This window comes from Ochotona princeps, chromosome 15 (genome assembly GCF_030435755.1).
Source record: "Ochotona princeps isolate mOchPri1 chromosome 15, mOchPri1.hap1, whole genome shotgun sequence".
NCBI classification, from domain to species: domain Eukaryota; kingdom Metazoa; phylum Chordata; class Mammalia; order Lagomorpha; family Ochotonidae; genus Ochotona; species Ochotona princeps.
In genome coordinates this window covers 45,714,047-45,729,996 of record NC_080846.1, presented here as the reverse complement: position 1 = coordinate 45,729,996, position 15,950 = coordinate 45,714,047, and the positions used below count along the sequence as shown (strand labels likewise).

The 15,950-nt window shown below is 37.1% G+C and overlaps 1 protein-coding gene across 1 annotated transcript in view; it reads left to right on the top strand.

The window, feature by feature from the left end:
- CDK17 (cyclin dependent kinase 17) overlaps positions 1-9,724 on the top strand; it is a 106,338-nt gene extending 96,614 nt beyond the window's left edge. The window contains exons 12-17 of the mRNA XM_058673287.1: positions 2,171-2,268; positions 2,531-2,636; positions 4,716-4,758; positions 5,758-5,848; positions 7,437-7,514; positions 8,043-9,724. Coding sequence (XP_058529270.1) covers positions 2,171-2,268; positions 2,531-2,636; positions 4,716-4,758; positions 5,758-5,848; positions 7,437-7,514; positions 8,043-8,080 — 454 coding nt within the window. The 3' untranslated portion in view covers positions 8,081-9,724. The remainder of the gene's footprint in view (positions 1-2,170; positions 2,269-2,530; positions 2,637-4,715; positions 4,759-5,757; positions 5,849-7,436; positions 7,515-8,042) is intronic.
- The last annotated feature ends 6,226 nt before the right edge of the window (positions 9,725-15,950 follow it).

Here is a 15,950-nt window from a genome sequence, read left to right as displayed (position 1 = left end):
ATTTTGAAAGAATGTGGCTAACAGAGCAATACTGATAGGCAGTATTTGATTTTCAAAGAGGTGTTACTTTAAGAAGGATAAACAGTGGTGTAGAGTTCTGGCTTAAAATAAGAGTACCTGCATTAAGTAACAATTCTATCACTTAGAACTAAAGTAATGTTATTGATTATTGTTCTATACTTAGCTTTTTTGTTTAAGGATATGGGAATTGTGAAAATAATTGAAGTTCTATAGATAAGGATAAATGAGCTAATAAATGTAAACACCCATGTCAAGTACCTGATACATGGTAATTTTAAAACTTTTTTCTTCGATATTCATCAAATTTTGAAATAATATGAAAATGATCAAAATGTCCTTACGATTTGGCTCACTGGCTTTAGCCACTGCTTTGGTCATAACACTCTTCTGCTCAAATGTCTGCATTGCCACTCCATCATTGCCTATACAATAGGGCATAGTTTCTATAAGGTACTTCTAAACTGCTTTTTCCAACTTATTTGCTACTATTCTTAATACGGACATTTCCCTTTAGCTAAATGGCATAGTCACTTAACTTCATAAATACTCTGGGCTTTCACATCACTCTATTCCTCTCATGCCTCTATTCAGTTGCTGTAATCAGGGTCTGTGCCCACCAGCCTTTAAACACAACTGTTCCTAAATCCTTTCCTGAATATACGACAGCCTCCAGTGGCCACTGTAGTTTAATGTGCTATACTCTTATGCGATAATAAGTTACACTATTGCTATTATTGCTTGGAAGAAAGAATATAGTTTTCTGTAAGGTTTTTCTCATATATATTAATTTTTCAAAGATGAAAAAATATACATTGGGGCTGGCAGGATCGCTCAACACGCTAATGCTCCAGCTTCAAGCACCAGCATCCCATACAAGTGCCAGTTCACGTCCCGGCTACTCCACTTCCCATCCAGTTCCTTCAAATGACCTGAAAAAGCAGTGCAGGAAGGCCCAAATACTTGGAACCCTGCCCCCATGTGGGAGACCCAGAAGAAGTTCCTAACTCTTGGCTTCAGATCATCTTAGTCTGGTCATTGAGGCCATTTGGGGAGTGAAACCAGTAAATGAATGTTCTTTCCCTCTCTGCCTGTCATTCTCCCTGTAAATCTGTCTTTCGATATGAAAAATAAATCTTGAAAAAATATACATAATAATTTTTCCCCAATTCTGAGTGTACAGTACTGAAATACTGAATACTTTGACATTGTTGTACAGCTATCACCACTGTCCATCTGTAGAGCTTTATCTTGGCAGAGTTGAAACTATATACTTGTTAAGTGGTACACCATTATACTCCATTCACCTATTGTCCCTGAAAATAACTTCTACTTTTTGTCTCCATCAATTACAGTTTTTCCTTTTGTGACTGGCATATTTTACTTAGCCTGACATCTTCAAGACTTTCCCATTTGTAATGTATATTTCTTTACTTCTTAAGTTTGAACAACACTCCATTGTGTATGCCAGATTCTGTTTTTGCCATTCATCAATTGATAGGATTGTTTCCACCTTTTCACTGTTGTAAATAATGCTTCTCAGTTCTTTCAGGCATATTCCAAGGAGTAGAATTGCTAAATAATGTAGTATTATACACTATACACATAGACCCTACTCACCCTGTGCTCTGCTCTACTTCTGTTCCTTACATCGGAAAATCTTGTGTCATTTGTTTCTCTATCCTCTGTACTTGCTATCTCGAGCTACTGTTTTGTGGATTATTGTTGATCCACTGACAACTCTTAATTCTTTGCTCTCTTTTCCTTATGAATGATTTTTCACTTGGTTTTCCTCCTTCCTGCCTTCATCCTTTCAGTCCATGGTCCACACAATAGCTGATTTAAAGATTCAACAAGATAGTAGTTCAGATAGTTAAACAGTTTCTCACACAGCGTAAGCACTCAGTCACTGTTAACTACATACAGATCATACAGAGCTGGGCATATTAAGTGGGATAAATGAATATAATAGCAGTATGGAAGTTGAGACAAAGGAAATGTTAAAGATTAGTTCTGAAAAAAAAGTGTCTGTAGATTTGCTGGCAGGCTTGTACAAAGTTCTCTAGAGAGTCAGTCTTAAGGAAAAGAGTTTTGCACTTCATGATATATACATTGATTGCTCATTTCTTCCCATCCGTGATATGTTTTAAAGGGGTGTTGGTTGCATTTTCTTTGAAATGGCCTCTGGAAGACCTCTGTTTCCAGGATCAACTGTGGAAGATGAACTGCACTTAATTTTCCGACTGTTAGGTAACGGAAGAAATTTTTTCCTATGATATTGCACCTACCTAGATATGATCATCTTAAAACATAAGAATTTGATAGAGACTAATATAAATGGCTATGACGTGTTAGAATTTCAGTTGTCTTAGTTATAAAGTAGATAAATCTAGGTAATTTCTGTGCTTTTATTGTTTCAATTTTGATTTCAGTTAGAATAAATCATGTAGTAAATGTGAATTGTTCTCACAAATATAATTTGCATATATTTATAAATTTGTTTTATATTTAGGAACTCCGTCTCAGGAAACTTGGCCAGGTGTTTCTTCAAATGATGAGTTCAAGAATTACAACTTTCCAAAATATAAACCACAGCCTCTAATTAACCATGCACCAAGGTATTTTTTTTCTTACAATCTTTTGAAGCATTAACCACCGTAAGGATTCAGGAAAAATGCACAATGCTTAATTATCTTATGGATCTTCTTCAGATTTCTTCCATCACATGTTAGATTGATGACTCGGTTATCTAAGCCTCCCCCTTCAAGCGCCAGCCTCCCATATGAATCCCGATTCATGTCCCAGCTGCTTCACTTCCCATCTAGCTCCCTGCTTGTGGCCTGGGAAAGCAGTAGAGGACAGCCCAAAGCCTTGGGACCCTGCTCCAGCATGAGACACCTGGAAGAAGCTCCTGGCTTTGGATTGTGTCAGCCGTAGCAATTGCAGCCATTTGGAAAGTGAACCAGTTGATAGTCGATCATTTTGTCTCTGCTCTTTGCAAATCTACCTTCCCAATGAAAATTAAATCTTTAAAAAAAAATCATATGCACCAAGAATTGGCAAAATAGAGTTGAATTGTAAGTTGAATGTATGTAGAACATAATGATTTTAGAATTCTTGAAATGTATATAAGTAGCTCTTTTCATAAGGCAAACATTGTTTAGTATGTTTTTTTAGTATTACAAAGATTATAATGAAATTTGCTTTGCTTTCTAGAGAATTGTTCTATATTTAGTTAACCAGAAAATTCTGTAAGGAAAAATCTTACTCTGACACAAGTAAATATTTTGGTCAGTGTTACTGATTTGTATTTGAAATATGTGAACTTTCTGTCCTCTGATATCAGCCGGTCAGTTATAGTTTGTTCTCCGACATACCTTCAAATCAATTCAAGACTACTGTTTGAATTGGAGTCATTATGTCTTATGAAGTCTATCTCATTTTCATTATGATAGACTCACCCTTTTGACAGAATTTTAGTCTTTTCCTATGAAGTATTTATGAGTTAATGCTATTAATGTTACTACAGCAACCAATATTTTAGCTAGACTCTCTTAGGAATAATAAACTGTGAAGGGCTTTTCTGTGTATCTCTCCAAGGTAGCGTAAATCCTATTTTATCATATTGCTTGTTCTTGTGATAATTCAGTTGTAGAAGGTTGAAGCTCCTTGGATCAGATTGGCTAAGATTTTACTTAGCAGCCAGCTCATCTGAACAGTCTCTGAACTTGAGATTGGCAAACTACAGAGAATTAAAGGAACCTGCAAAATGTCTAGGCCACAGCATCCACAGGGCTACTTTTGAGAGCACACTCAACTCTAGAAAATATTCCTTTATTTGTAATGTATGTTTTCCTTTGAAAGGTATAGTGCAAGATAGGACCTGTGTTTCCAAGAGATAATTCCATCAAAATAATCCCTAACCCGACTATTCCATTTAGGTTTATTTCATCACTACAATTAACTATTTTTTTATGTATATATTTGGTTTTGTAGCTCTTACTAACAAAATTTTATTAAGTTGTAGTGATTATATATACATATATATATAATATGTGTAGACACACATACACATAAAAAGTTAATGGAGCATCTCTATTTTTCTCTTGAACTATAGTGATACATTTTGGAGTCATTTTATCTATATTTTTATTTTTTTTTAAGATGTACTTATTTTTATTGGAAAGGCAGATTTACAGAGAGAAGGCAAAATAGAGAGAAGGATCTTCCATCTGCTGGTTTACTTCCCAAGTGGCCGCTATGGCTGGAGTTGAGCTGATCTGAAGCCAGCTATGCAATGTGAAAATGTTCTGGATGTTTGCCTTGCAGAGCACTGAAAATTGATGTAGTAAAGAAGCTTTCTTTATAATAGTTACTTTGTCAACACAGAATGATTTTTAAAACACTGTATAATTTCAGTGCATGTGCTGCCAAAGCGAGCTCAACACTATATAATTTTAATTGGTTGTTGCATATTGAAAATTTCAGTTGCAGCACAGTTATTTATGGGCTGTTCTTAAGCAAATGGTAAACTAAATCTTTGAAGACCAAAACAGAGTTGAGTTCATTTGTAGGCAACAAGAGTGACTATTTCAGGGCACTTTCATTTAGCAAATTAAAACAGAGAACAGTTTTATCTTGAAAGTTTCTACCAACTAAGATTAAAATAAGAATAAATTGCCTTTTGTTGTTTCTAGGCTGGACTCCGAAGGAATTGAGTTGATAACAAAATTTCTTCAGGTAAGTCACACCTTGTTTTATAACTGGTAAGTGGGGGTTGAGTTTCTTCAATAATTAGGGTCAAAAATTCCTTAAGTATTCTATGACAGGCAAATAAGGTAACTATGGTAATATCTAACATACTTAAAGCACATGCTTAAGTTAAATTAAAAATAAAACAAAACAAATCAGGATTTCTTAAGCCTTAACGTGTCAGGATCTCTCCTTGGGACCTAAAATAGTAAGAGCTAGATCAGGCTGCTGGTATAGAGCAGCTTTGTCAAGGCAGTGTTCTCTGTGATTCATGTTCTCTTTTCCCCATACTTACTGCCCTAAAGGATGCCGCACCTTCCAATACCATTCCTATTTTACTTCAGATTGGGAAAAAGCAAAGATGATATGGTGGTGCCAGTCACATTTGTTGTCTTATGTCCTAAAAGCAGACTTTCGCAGAAATCCCACTTCAGGTTTCATTGGCCAGAGCATTAGTTGTGAGAGAAGCTGGAGGTTTGGGAGCAGGACTGACATAATTAGTCCAAATTTAGAACAGTTGTAAATTCACAACCCATCTGCTGGAGTGGGAAGTGTGGACAGCTTGAACAAATCTAGTTTGCATCATAAGCAAGAGAACAAGAAAATTGGTATTTAGGTAGCTAAGAATGGCTTCCTTAAGATATGAGGTATAGTCCCACCAGTCATTTGGAGTTCATGAAAAAAGTTGTGTCAGAGGTCAAATATTGTAACATTTTATCACTTTCAAAAATAAAAGGATTCTAAATTTTTATTTCAGATTCAGCCTAATCTTGGAAATGTTAGACCCAAGATAAAATTAGTACTACATAATCTCAGCTGTAACTCAAATTTAGAGTGTATGTATGTGTCTTGCTCTTGATTCATGCTTGAAAAATAGTTAAGTGATCTGAATTTTTAAAGTAGCTGTGTATGCAAAAATACCCTTAATCTGCTTTTATATTAATTAGGTAAAATAATTAATGAGGCAGTTGTTTGCTTTTTTCATAGTATGAATCCAAGAAAAGGGTTTCAGCAGAAGAGGCCATGAAACATGTATACTTCCGAAGTTTGGGACCAAGAATACATACTTTACCAGAAAGTAAGAGAAATCCTGGATTTTCTTTCATCCTTTGTTTTCATTTGTCTAGGATTAGGGATTGGGATAAAATGGGTCTTTAGGGAGAGGTTTGAGTCTTTAATGGAATTTAATCAGAATTCCTTTTTTTTTTTTTTTAGATTTGTTTTTTGGAGGAAAAAAAAGGGTTTGTATTGGAAAGTAAGATTTAAAGAGAGAAGGTGAGACAGAGAAAAATAAATTCACTGATTCACTCCCCAACTGGCTCTACTGGTTGGAGCTGAGCCCATATTAAGCCAGGAGGCACGAGCTTCTTCCAGGTCTCCCACAGATATAGGGTCCCAAGGGTTTGGGCTGTCCTCTACTGCTTTGCCTGGCCACATGCAGGGAGCTCGATGGGAAGTGGAGCAGCTGGGACACAAACCAGTGCCCATATGGGATCCCAGCACTTTTTTTTTTTTTTTTTACTTTTTTTTATTAATTATTATGCATTATGTGACAGTTTCATAGGCTCTGGGAATCCCCCCGCCCCTCCCCACGCCCCTCCCCCCTGGTGGATTCCTCCACCTGGATCCCAGCACTTTTAAGGCAAGGATTTAGCCACTGAGTGATCCTGCTGGACACCATGCATAGTTATTTGATAAGATACATTTTTCATGAACTTTTTTGAAGGCTTAATGTTTAATTTTCCTGTTTGATTTCTTGTAACAGTAAACACATTGCCACTCCCCTAAAAGAAGTGGATACCAAGAGGTCATCACTCTTATTAAAATTAAGTTGGCACATGTTGTCTCTTTGCTGCCATTGTCCTTAGACTTAGTCTGGATTCAATTCAGAGTTGTTAAAAGTAGGTTTCTGTAAAGATTAGTGAAGCACAACTCTAAGATCTAAAGCTTAAGATTGTTTTCTTGTCAAAGTTTTTTTTCCCCCCTGGGGAGTGAGTTAAACACCATGCTTCAACACTTGCATTCCATATATGCAGCAGTTTAGTTCTAGCTGTTCCACTTCTGATCCAGCTACGGTGGTTAGGAAAGCTGCAGAGGAAGGCTCGAGTACTTGTCCTCCTGCCACCCACATGGGAAGCCCTGAGGGATTCCAGGCTCCTGCCTTTAGCCTGGCCCAGCTCAGATCCTTGCAGCCATTTGGGGAGTGAACCATAGGATGCAAGTGATTTTTCCTTCTCTCTCTCTCTAACTGTGCTTTTCAAATAAGTAAATCTTTCTGAAATAATGAAAAGTACGTTTAATTCTTTATTTAGATAGCTGGATTGGACGTTGAGTAGCTGAGACTTGAACTGGCACCGAATATTGGCTCTCACACTGCTATTCCACATCACCCAGCACCCTATACCACTTACGATAAAAAGATCATTTTTCACTATTGTATTCATTCTGACTTCAGTATTCCCAAGATAGAGATGAGTGTATTGTCAGTCATTAAAACATGGGCCTAAAGTAACCGTAATGTTACTCGCAATTTTTGTGTTTATTATTTTAAAACAGAGTAATAGGTAAGTGGGGAATCAGGTTAATGTTGGATTAGTTGGGTTGTAGTTGTTTTAAATAATGTTAGACCTCTTCTGATAACTTTTGCCCGCAATTTTGCTTTTTAGGTGTGTCAATATTCAGTTTGAAAGAGATTCAGTTGCAAAAGGACCTGGGCTTTCGCAATTCTTCTTATCCAGAGACAGGTGTGTTTGTCATAAACCATTTCACATGTCGATCATGAATTCTTGCGTGGAACCAAGCTTTTGGTTTATAAATTGATCAGTAAAATTATTGATGTACAAACCAATGTACAGTGCATTCCACAAGTGTGTATGTTAGCATTGCACGTGCTCACTTTTCTGTAGGATGTGGGCAGCTCAGTAAATCTTCAGAGAGGAATCTGACTCTGTCATGTCAGGGCTCCTGAAAGCTGCAGATGGCACAGAGACCTTTGACGAGTCACCTGGCTTGATCACGGCCCGCGGCATCCGTGGTACCTGAGGCAGAAGACTTACCTTGTGCTTCCCTGGTCGCCAGGTTCATCACTTCGAAGCACAGAAGCTATAGACTGACCCCATCAACAAAAGGGCCCTTTAAGAGAGTGCTGACCATTCTGACCGTGAAATGTTAGCTTTTGCTGGTGGGAACATTAGCTTCCTAGAGTCACCAAATACTGTATGTGGGATAAACGTGAACCTTGAACTGCCTCATAAAATGACTTTATATTTTAGGACATGGGAAGAACAGAAGACAGAGCATGCTCTTTTAAATCTGATAACATGATTTCAAGCCCAGGCCCCAGCCTTTCTTACCAATCACGGACTCAAATCTGAAGGCAATTATTTTTTTTTGGTGAACTTGGAATCTCCATTTGTCTACACTGTCCTCTTCACAGTGGAGTCTTTTTATTTCAGACCTACAGATTGTTTTTATATTTGTTGTCACAGTGTGACAATGTTTTTGTACAGTTTTAAGGTCTTTTCTGCCATTAGAGCCAGTAGGTTACAGCTGTTGATGTAACTAGCTGCAATTTTTGTGCAGGACTGAGAAACACAGTGCATTATTTATTGCGGAATCATTGCTGCTAAATAACTACTGTCTGTTTAACACAATAATTGGATGCCTGAAGTTGCAGTGGCTTTATTATTTGTGAATGCATCTGTTTCTCCTTACAAATTTGTTTTACTGCTGCGTTTTTTTGTTTTTAAATTAAACTGCAGTGTTTCCTGGAATGTAAATTAGCTTTGCTTAACAGTAAAATAAGTGAGCCATCTTGAACACTCTTTAAGTTCATGCTATATACTTTCTGAGTGAACATTAATTAAGTAGCTAAGAGATTGATTAATACATTGTGTTAGGAAAACGTGATGCAAAAGTTGATTCAAGAAAGTAAATATCTGATATTTTGGAGACCTCACATTAGACATTGATAAATTAAAGCACCAAAATTGCTCATTTTTACCTATTCCTCCCTTTAGAAATGTCTGTTGCATATTATTGGATATTTATATACTAATATGCTTAATCTATTTTGCATTGACCTTTAATTTAGTTAAAACTTAGCCATGTAAGTCCATTCAAGCATAAAGGGTCTAGTTTTATTTGTCTTAAATGCATTTCTTTTTCTATTGGAAGGAATATCAGTTCATTGAGGAGCAATTTCTTTCATATGGGGGCTATATTTCTGTAACATTCACTTGGAATCAGCTAAATGCTGTAATATGTCGTTGAGCCATGATAAATTACAGGTGAAAGAAATGAGTGCTTTAAAGCATTGTAGGTATTATCTGTACCAGAGATACTAAATATTAGTTTTAATAGGACATCATAAACACCTTGGTGTTGGAAACAGTGTTTTAAAAGCATTTGTGTTCACTTTTAAGGACTATTGTTTAGTGCATCTTATAAACTATAAATCTTACTTGGTATATTTTGAAATGGTCATGTATATTTTTGGCTTATATATCATGAAAATAGTCGTAACTTAATTTTTTTCCTGACATTCACTGTAAAACATTCAGGGGTCCTACCATTTCTGTTCAGGAAATCTTGTAGTTTATTGTTGTTATTTAACAGTATTAAATGAATTTTTGTATATTTCATTTTAACTTTATTTGTGCATAGTGATTGTGGCATGTTTGGGGGTGTTATTTTAATATTTCATGATACTGAAGTTTTAATTTTTAAAAAAAAGTTCTGGAAGAAACAGATACATGTTGTAATGAGAATATTGGACCACTACTGCTTTTCACATTTGTAACTTGGTTTTATGTTAAACCCTGTAGCCTAACAAACTGCTGTTATTTCTAACTGACAGACATGTATTAATATTGTACTGCAAAGTTAAAAACCTGATGTGGAAGTTCCTTCATTTTGTTTTGAAATTTATAATAACAAAATCATGTTGTTAAAATGTGGTTTTGTTGAGTCACAGTTCTTTCTTTGGGAAGAAAGCTTTGAATAATGGAATTGTTTCTTTTAGTTTGTCTTAATGGGTAATTCTTAAAACAGTGAAGTTTCGCTGTGGTGAAAGTGATGGATGTTTGTGTTTGTGCCCACCATTTGTTTAGTAGTTCTGCTGTGATTTTAGAGAATAGCACTCAGTTATAAAGTACCAAACTTGGTATTTCATTTTCCAAAACTATTTGTTGCAAGCTTGGCATATGGTTATCTTGAGTTTGATTCTTGCATATAAAATATGAAGAAACCTATCCAGTTCTTCCCTAAAATTCTTCCTTAGGAGGTCCTGGGGTATTCTGTTAAGAAATATGGCAGGCAAACAAATGTATTTTGTTTTGTTTGATACTTGAGCACCATTCAGATCCTGTAAACTATTCAGTGAAGAAAGTTGAAATTCAGAAATTTTGAGCCTTTGAACACTTAGGATTCCTCGTAAGCCAGCCAGGTTAAGGTAAGAGAAGATATTTCTTTTGTTTTGAACGTGACATTCCAGGTGTTTGTAGAGCGGCTATCTTCTGTTGGGTCCTTTATCATCTGAGGGTCAAAAGATTAATTGTTAGCATGTTACAGTTATCTTTTAGACTCAGGAAAACTCATGTAGGTTTTTTTCCTTTACCTTTTTTTTTTAAAAATTGTGTTCATATATGCAATAGAAAATGTCACCTATTTGAAACTGTGGAATTCAGTTAGTTATATTATCAGAATTGTATGGTAATTACCACTATTCCAGAATTCTGTTTCACTTCAAACTCATTAAGAAATAAATCCCCAATTACCTTTCTTTGCTGATCCCTGGTAATCTCATCTATTCCCTACTGTATGGAATCTGTTCTTGATAGTTCATGCAAGTGGAATCATATCATATTTGTCTTTCAATGCTTTGATGGTTCCTCCATATTTGGCATATGTTTGAACTTCATTTGTTTTCATGGCTAAGTGATAGATTATAAATATATGCATTTTGTTTATCCATGCATTGGTTGATGGACACTGGGTTTTTTCTCCTTTTTAGCTACTGCAAGTAATACTTACACGAACATTGGTGTGCAGAACTGTTGAGTTCCACTTTTTAATTCTTTTAGATATAAGAAATGGAATTGCAAAGTCATGTGGTAATTTTAACTTTTTGAGGGCACAATTTCCCACAGCAGCTATTTTAAATTTCCTTGAGCGTTCAGATTTCTCCTCACCCTCACCAGCACTCCTTACTTGATCTTTCCTATTACTGTATTTTTTCTAACAGAAATGAAGTTGTATCTCTTTGTAGTTTTGATTTATATTCACCTAATGGTCAGTAATGCTGAGCAATTTTTTCATGTGTTTCATGTGCTTTCCCAGGCACATTGGCAGGGAAGTTTATTGGAAGTGGAACAACCAGAACTCAAACCAGTGCTTATGTGGGGTGCAGGTATTGCGGGTTGCAGCTTAATCCATTGCACCACAATGTCAGTTCCTGCTTTGCATATCCTAAAAGTTTCATAGTTTTAGCTTTTTTGACTTAGGGGGTTTAATAAATTTTGATTTAATTTGATTTTTTTTACATGTGATTAATTTTCTAGTACCATTTGCTGTAAATTTTACCTTTTCCCCATAGAATGATCTTGACACCCTTGTCAAATTCTGTTGATCATAAAATATGAGGATTTATTTCTATATTCTCAGTTCTGATCCATCAGTCTATGCCTCTGTGTATCTATCCATAAGGATAAACCAGCATTTTGAATGCTATAGAAGCTTAATTGTTCTGGCTAGAATTTGCAGGAAAAAAAATTGACTAGAAATGGCAAAAATAGGTATTCTGTTCTTGATCCTGGTTTCAGAGGGAAGTCTTCCAGTATTGCAGTATTGAATGTAGTTTTTGCTCTGGCTTTTTCTTTTCTTTCAACGATTTCCTGTATGTATTTGAAAGGCAGAGGGATGGAAAGATCTTCCAGATACCAGTTTATTCAAATGGCTGTAAGAGCCAGAGCTGGACCAAGCAGAAGCTGGGTGCCTGTAGCTCCATCTGGATCTCCCATGTAAATGGCAGGAGCCCAAGTACTTGGGCTGTCTTTTGCTTCTTTCCTAGGAACACCGGCACGGGAGCTGGATCAGAAAGAGAGACCAGGAGCCAGGATTTCTAGCCGGGGCTACGTTAGGGGTTGTAGGCAGCAGGTGTTTTTGTTTTGTTTTGTTTTGTTTTTTTGTTTTGTTTTTTTTAAGGTTTGCTTACTTATTATTGGAAAGACCGATTTGCAGAGAAGAGGCCAAGAGAGAAAATCTTCCATCCACTGATTGACTGCCCAAATGGCCATGAGCCAATCTGAAGCCAGGAGCTTCTTCCAGGTTTCCCATGCTGGTGCAGGGTTGCAAGGCCCTGGACCATCTTCTGCTGCTTTCCCAGGCCATAAACAGGGAACTGAATGGGAAGTGGAGCGGCTGGGACATGAACTGGCACCCATATGGGATCCTGGTGCTTGAAAGTGGAAGATTAACGTGAACTACGGCATTGGCCCCATGTAAGCAGCAGTTTACAATGTGTGCCACATTGCTGGCCCCACCTGTAGGTTTTTCGTAAGTGGTTTTTATCATTATTGAAGTTGTCATGTATTCCTTGTTTGAGTGACTTTATTGCTTCTTGAAGTATTGACACAGAATTTATTCAGGAAACAATTTTACGTATACATGAGATGTTCTCGTTCTAAGAAGAGTTTTAGTGGAGTGTTTGTATCTGTTGTTGGGTCTTATTGGTTCATGATGTTGAATATTTCTATTTTTAAATTGATCTGTGGTTTTCCTAAGAAATTGGGATATTGACAGGTGTCATCATAGAACCATCTCTGTCCTTCAGGTTCTGTCTTGTGTTTTTGGGTTCTGTAGTTGGTTACATGCATGTCATAATTGTTATGTCTTTTAATGGAATGGACCCTTTTACAATATATGTCTTTTCATTCGCTATACTGTTTTTTAACTGTATTAATTTTCTCTTACAAAAAGCCACTGCTTACTTCCTCTGGGTGATACTTGTGGAATATCTTTTGCTATTGTTTTATTTTTAACCCTTTGTGTCTAAAGTGAGCCTCTTACAGATAATGTATTCATGGGTAATATATTTTTATTATGCCAGTCTCTGTCTTAATTGGAGACTTTATGTAATCACTTGTTAGGAAAGACTGACTTTACAAGTTAGCTGTCTGTTTTCTGTTCAACATGCTTTTTTATTCACTGCCTTATTGTGAAATTAGGATTCTTTTTAAAATTTATCTCTTATTCCTTTCCTGTATGTATTTTCTTTTCATTTCTATGGTTTTCAAAATATTTATTTTGAATATAATTTTCCTGAAGTTATTATTTCTAATGTCAGATCTTCCCATATGTAGGTGAGTCCCTCAGTTGCCATCATTCTCAGTTGTTTCCATCACTAACCCAGGAGAATAAATAAAAAACACTGAAGTCACCAGTTTTCTGCAAGATGAAAGTACTAAGAATGTAACCTTCTCACTGTTTATAAACATGCTTTGTTTAGAAAAGAACTGAAATTTTTAGCATAATAATTGAATGTTTTGTGGATGACTTAAGTGGAAAATTTCAACTTATAGGTAAAACCAACATTTCTAAAAAGTTACTGCTTAAGAGGCTGAAAAGTAAACCTGTTGACCATTTGGTGTGGGTGCTGGGTGTGTATTGTACAGTTTTGCAAGGGAAACAGAACAAACTGCAGTAGGAATCGTGGTGGCTGCTCCTGCTGTTTTCTTTCATCTTAGCCTTAATGCAGTAGTGGGATAGATTACGGAATAGAGCATTAAACAATAACTAGTGGCTCATCTGGATGGTTTGCTGCACTTTTCAGGAGGTCAGATAAGCTTGGCAGTGACCAATAGTCTTGTGTGTTTACTGGGCTCCGTGAGATAAGTCTGGATGCAGACTTAGTGCTTATGCAAGACCTATAGGTCTTAAGTCTGCTAGAACAGTGCTAGGGAGAAATGCTATAAATTTTCTTTCTCCAGCTCCATTGATACAGCTCCTCACTCTTCACCTCGGTTCCTCACTTGGATGTCTGCAATGAGGCTGTCAGGTAATGAATGCATTCATGGATGACCTGGTCTGATCGTGGATCACACCACTCATCTGTGGATGATATCCACAGACCAGTTTTCCAGATAATTACTTTTTGGGCCCAGTCTTGGTCATTTGTTTCTCTATAGAATTTCTGGCCAATCACTCCAGTATTCCAGAAGCTCTCTTGTTTTACTTCTGTATTACCAGTGATAAACTCTAGGCTTGATTTTCATTGACCATCCTTGTTTGCCAAATTCTGGAATGCTTCCTCTCCCCCAAGTTGAAGCATCCTCTTCCCTCTGCTTGACCTTCTCTTTGGTTTGATACTCTCATTTATTCTTTGGTGCTCAGTTATTTCTGCCACAAAGCGTTCCCTAACCAGTACCTCACCTTACTGGGCTATGTGCTGTGCTGTTTAGCTGCCTTGCTTTCCAGTATCGTCCTCTTACTTTAATCTCATCAACGCTTATTCACATATTTCCCTCACTAAACTCTGAGCTTTACAAAGGGTTTATGTGTTCCTCAGCTCTCTATCCCTGATCCCAGGTACATTTTTTTTTGAAGATTTATTTATTTTCATTGCAAAGTCAGATATACAGAGAGGAGGAGAGACAGAGAGGAAGATCTTCCGTCCACTGATTCACTCCCCAAGCGGCCGCAATGACTGAAGCTGAGCCGATCTGAAGCCAGGAGCCCGGAGTTTCTTCTAGGTCTCCCACGCAGGTGCAGGGTCCCAAGGCTTTGGGCCGTCCTCGACTGCTTTCCCAGGCCACAGGAAGGGAGCTGGATGGGAAGCAGGGCCGCTAGGATTAGAACTGGCACCCACATAGGATCCCAGTGCATTCAAGGCGAGAACTTTAACTGCTACGCTATTGCACTGGGCCCCCAGGTACATTTTTACGAGAACAAGTTTATCTGTTAAAGAAACACAAATACAGAGGGTCTTGAGAAATAGTCTTGTTGGTTATATAATACTAGCTTGCAACTATTCTCTCAGGATGGACAAAGGCAAACATAGCTGCCCAAAATTGGTGATAGGAATGCATGATTTTCTTTCTGGTAGGCTAAAATATGTGACCGATCTTCAGAAAGTTAAGGATTAACCTAAACTCAGCGTGTTCTACACACACACACACACACACACACACACCATCCACTGGAGGAGAGGAGTAGGACTGGGAATGAAAGTCAGTACTGGGTAACTATATAATACTGAGAATACATTCTCCCAGAAACAATTAAAGAAAAACATGTACTTAGGATTTTTACAGGCCTGGTGCTCTTCTCGGTAAAGATATAGATAGCTAGTTTAAATTCCTGACGTTTTCTGTAGCTTAAGATACTGGGCTCTGCAGTGAAAATGCTGAGTTTTAAATCTGATCAACCTTAAAAATCTTCAGCCAATTTCTTAACCATTCTGGGTCTCATTTTCCTCATATATTAAATAGTATATAGTACTTCTCATTCATGGTTGTTGAGCAAAGACCGAATCAAGTCATCCATGTACCGTGTTTAGAACAGTGCCTGGCATGTAAGAATTGGCTTAAAATACTTGGTGTAGGTGGTGGAATTATGAGGTGGAGTATTAAGAAATACATGTTTTTCAGCATATAGCTTAGGAACTTGGAATAATGTTTTCTGTTACTCTTGATGGGGCCATGAAGGTTATGTAATAAAATATTTTGAACTAGGAAAAAAAATAGTTGGTGTCATTGACTGAAATTGTGTCAGCCAACAGTGAATGAAAATAAGAACTCCAACCTGAATCACCTGGGAAGGAGAAGGGAACTGAACATAGTGTGTTCCTAAGTGCCAGTCCTGGCGGTGAGGCTGTGCAGTCCCAGGTAACGGGAGAAATGCTTGTGTGTATGTAAGCATAAAAAGGCATTCCATAAAACCAATTTAGTGAACTCTTAGGTATATAAAGGTCCAAACAATTTTTGTAACTCCCTATGAGGGAAACAGGTTTGCAGTACCCCATTTCTGAAACAGTGCCTAGAACTAAGTTGATCTATAGATGCTTTTTCAATAAATGATTTTGACTATCACCAGTCATGTTATACCACATGCAGCTGTGAGGTTACCTGTGCCCTCTTAGCACTCTGGGGACGGTGCATTGTACAGAGTTAACCCACTGTTTC